Below are 3,619 nucleotides of genomic sequence, written 5' to 3'. Positions count from 1 at the left end.
ATAAATTAAAATACTATTATTTACATCAAAATAAACAGGGATCTAAGAATATGGGATAAAAATTAGTCGAAAGGTACCAAATATAAGAGCAAATATTAACACAATTTGGCACCTAACAATTAGCCTTGGCTTTTTCAACATCTTTTCTTCTAAAATCTTGATCTTCTTTTACAGTCTTCAAAGAAAGAGACGTTGTGAGGATATAAGAGTCCTTTCCAGAGCCAACAGTTATTTTCCAATAGATAATTTCAAGTGTAGATGTTGGATAGTACAACATGTTACTTCTTTGGCCTGTAGTACTTCATATGTAATATTAGCCCATGTCTAACATATTTTAAAATGAAACAAGTTGACTAAATGCTTCATTCTAATATTAGAATATTTTAAAACGAAACAAAATCATTTCCTCATTCCGACTTAATAGGAGAAAAAAAAAGGTATTTTAAGTAATCCAACGCTAAATTATGAAAAAGGAAAATTTAAGGTTAGACGTCCGCAAATTCTAATTCAACTGAGAAAATTTTATCGATATTATTAAGTTAGACGTTTTTATTAAGATTTGAATCCTAAATCTAAGATGGCAAAACGCATCAGGCATGTCTATTTTGCTCACGCTTTTTTTACATGATATATCAAGATTTTAACCTTATCCTCTCTAATGTGTGCGTCCCGTCCTCCGACCTATTCTTTATAGAGACTTTTGCTGGCGAGGTATTAACAGAAAATTTGTCATATCCTAGGCCGAAACCGGCATTATTCGGCTGGTCGTGTCGCCCATCAACCCTCAGACATCTCAAACCTTCCATGGCCGTACCTTCGTTAACACTTCACCAACACTCACCAATCTTAACTTCATCGCTCGCACAAAATCTCCAATGCCACCCAATATCACACTCAAACCCTCTCCATCTCCATCTCCATTCAAAAACATCACCTTTCCCAAAACCAACAAAAAACCACCCAACCCAACACCACCCATCGACCACTCCCACCTCTCACAACTCCTCTCCAAACCCAACTCCGACTGGGTCATTCTCCTCAACCACCAACTCCATTCCAAGAAACTACACCTCACACCCCCTTCACTCTCCACCATCTTCCAAAACATTCAAAACCCATTACACTCCATCAAATTCTACACATGGGTTTCCTCCATCAACCCTTCATTGGTAAACACACCTTCCATTCACCGCATTTTAGGTCACACCTTACACAGAAACGGCCCTGTGATTCTTTCTGCTGAATTTCTTAACGATGTTCACAAATCAGGTTTTAGGGTTAGTCAAGATTTGTTATGTGTTTTGATGGGTAGTTGGGGGAAGCTTGGTTTAGCTAGATATTGTGTGGATGTTTTCGGTCAAATTTCGTTTTTGGGTATTACTCCAACTACTAGGTTGTATAATTCTCTTATTGATGCATTGGTTAAATCGAATTCGATTGATTTGGCTTATCATAAGTTCCAACAGATGGTTGGTGATCATTGTTTTCCTGATAGGATTACTTATAATATTCTTGTTCACGGTGTTTGTAAGATCGGTGTTGTTGATGAGGCGCTTCGTTTGATTCGACAAATGAAGGATAAGGGCCTTTTTCCAAATGTTTTTACTTATACTATGTTGATTGATGGGTTTTGTAATGCTAAGAGGGTTGATGAAGCTTTTGGGGTTTTGGATAAGATGAAGGAGAGTAATGTTTGTTTGAATGAAGCTACTGTTAGGACATTGGTTCACGGGGTTTTCCGGTGCGTTGATCCGAGTAAGGCGTTTGTGTTGTTGTCTGAGTTTTTTGAGAGGGAGGAGCGCGGTTGTTTTGGTAAGTTAGCTTGTGATACGGTTTTGTATTGTCTTGCGAATAACTCTATGGCAAAAGAGATGGCTGTGTTTATTAGAAAAACGTTAGCTAGAGGTTATGTTCCAGACAGTTCCGTTTTCAATGTTATAATGGCTTGTTTGGTTAAGGGAGTTGAATCGAGAGAAGCGTGTGAGATATTTGAAATTTTCAGGAAGCGAGGTGTCAAACCGGGAATTGGTACTTATCTTATACTTGTTGAAGCTTTGTACAAGGATGAACGGAGAGAGGAAGGGGATCGAATATCCGATCAAATGATTAATGATGGGTTGATTTCGAATGTCGTTTCATATAACATGTTGATTAATTGCTTCTGCAAAGCAAACATGATGGACAAAGCATCCGAGGTTTTTAGAGAGATGAAACTTAGAGGCTTCACTCCTAACCTTGTTACTTTCAATATCCTTATTAACAGCCATTGCAAAGATGGATCAATAGTTAAGGCACGAGAGCTGCTAGAGATGGTTTTAGAAAACGGACTTAAACCCGATATCTTCACTTTTAGTTCTATTATTGATGGACTGTGTCGAAGAAAGAGAACCGAGGAAGCTTTTGAATGTTTTAACGAGATGATTGAATGGGGCGTCACTCCAAATGCGGTTATTTACAATATCTTGATTCGGTCTTTATGCAGCGTTGGGGATGTTGCAAGGTCAACGAAACTTTTAAGAAGAATGCAAGAGGAAGGAATAAGCCCTGATACATATTCCTATAACTCTTTGATTCAAATTTTCTGTAGGATGAATAGGGTTGAAAAAGCTAAAAAGCTTTTCGATTCAATGTCAAAATCTGGTTTGAGTCCCGACAATTACACATATAGTGCTTTTATAGAGGCACTGTCTGTGTCTGGGAGGTTAGAGGAAGCAAAGAAAATGTTTTACGCGATGGAGGAAAATGGTTGCTCTCCTGATACTTATGTATGTAACTTAATTGTTAAGGCATTGGTTCGGAAAGATTGTGTTGAAGAGGCCGAAAAGATCGTAGAAAGATGCAGAGAGAAAGGAATATCTTTGAATTTGTATTCCTGATTCATAGACTGGTTTTTTATTGGTTTTTGGATGCTGCTACATTTTTGACAGTTTTGCGGAGAAGATATTGATACAGGATACAGGTAACCTTAGATTATATAGCTCTGTTGACATGGAGGATTTGTGATATGACCGGATGCATAAGTTAGTTATGCATGTATGTACTTAATAACCCATTGGATTATTATTATAATTGAATTTTGAAGAAGTTGGTTTCTATTCTTCCATTCAGGTGATTTTAGCAATATTCATTTATCTCTAATCTATGATATATTTTAGACTCTGCATTATATTTGTAGTTGTACTTCTGCAACACTTGTGTGTTATGTAGTGTTGATAAAGAATAGATATAGCGGCGTCGCTATTGTCCGGTATATCCTATTTAGTGCAAAATATTGTCTGGAACCAAGTTTGCATAAGAGTTCTTTAATCAGAATAACATGTGGGTTCTATAGTAAAGGAGTTGCGATCCTTTGCATCATTTCTCAACACGATATAATCCATTACGGTTTCGCGATACAAAGATTAGAAAGATCATTTTGATGTTAAACATGCCATGACAATTTATTTGTTAAACTAACTGGTCATGAAATTATAGGAATAGAAATTTGGCCATAATCTATGTTGATGAAACCGTTGCAGAGTAACTTATAAACTTAAAAGAGAAGTTATAAAATCCACAAGATAAACTGTAATTGAACCTCATTTAAATGGAAAAAGTTGATGCAAAAACAGAAGCAACA

At 36.6% G+C, this 3,619-nt stretch overlaps 1 protein-coding gene across 1 annotated transcript; it reads left to right on the top strand.

Moving 5' to 3' along the window:
* Positions 1–675: 675 nt before the first annotated feature.
* LOC131633647 (putative pentatricopeptide repeat-containing protein At3g16890, mitochondrial) lies at positions 676–3,204 on the top strand. Its single transcript, XM_058904345.1, has one exon. It carries the CDS (start codon positions 876–878, stop codon positions 2,874–2,876), a length of 2,001 nt encoding a protein of 666 aa, XP_058760328.1. The 5' UTR covers positions 676–875; the 3' UTR covers positions 2,877–3,204.
* Positions 3,205–3,619: the final 415 nt, after the last annotated feature.

Source organism: Vicia villosa, unplaced genomic scaffold (genome assembly GCF_029867415.1).
Source record: "Vicia villosa cultivar HV-30 ecotype Madison, WI unplaced genomic scaffold, Vvil1.0 ctg.001158F_1_1, whole genome shotgun sequence".
Lineage (NCBI taxonomy): Eukaryota > Viridiplantae > Streptophyta > Magnoliopsida > Fabales > Fabaceae > Vicia > Vicia villosa.
This window is presented reverse-complemented; position numbering and strand designations above follow the sequence as displayed.

Excerpts from the sequence above, each read along its gene's own strand:
- LOC131633647 (XM_058904345.1), top strand. The coding sequence starts at position 876 with ATGCCACCCAATATCACACTCAAACCCTCTCCATCTCCATCTCCATTC.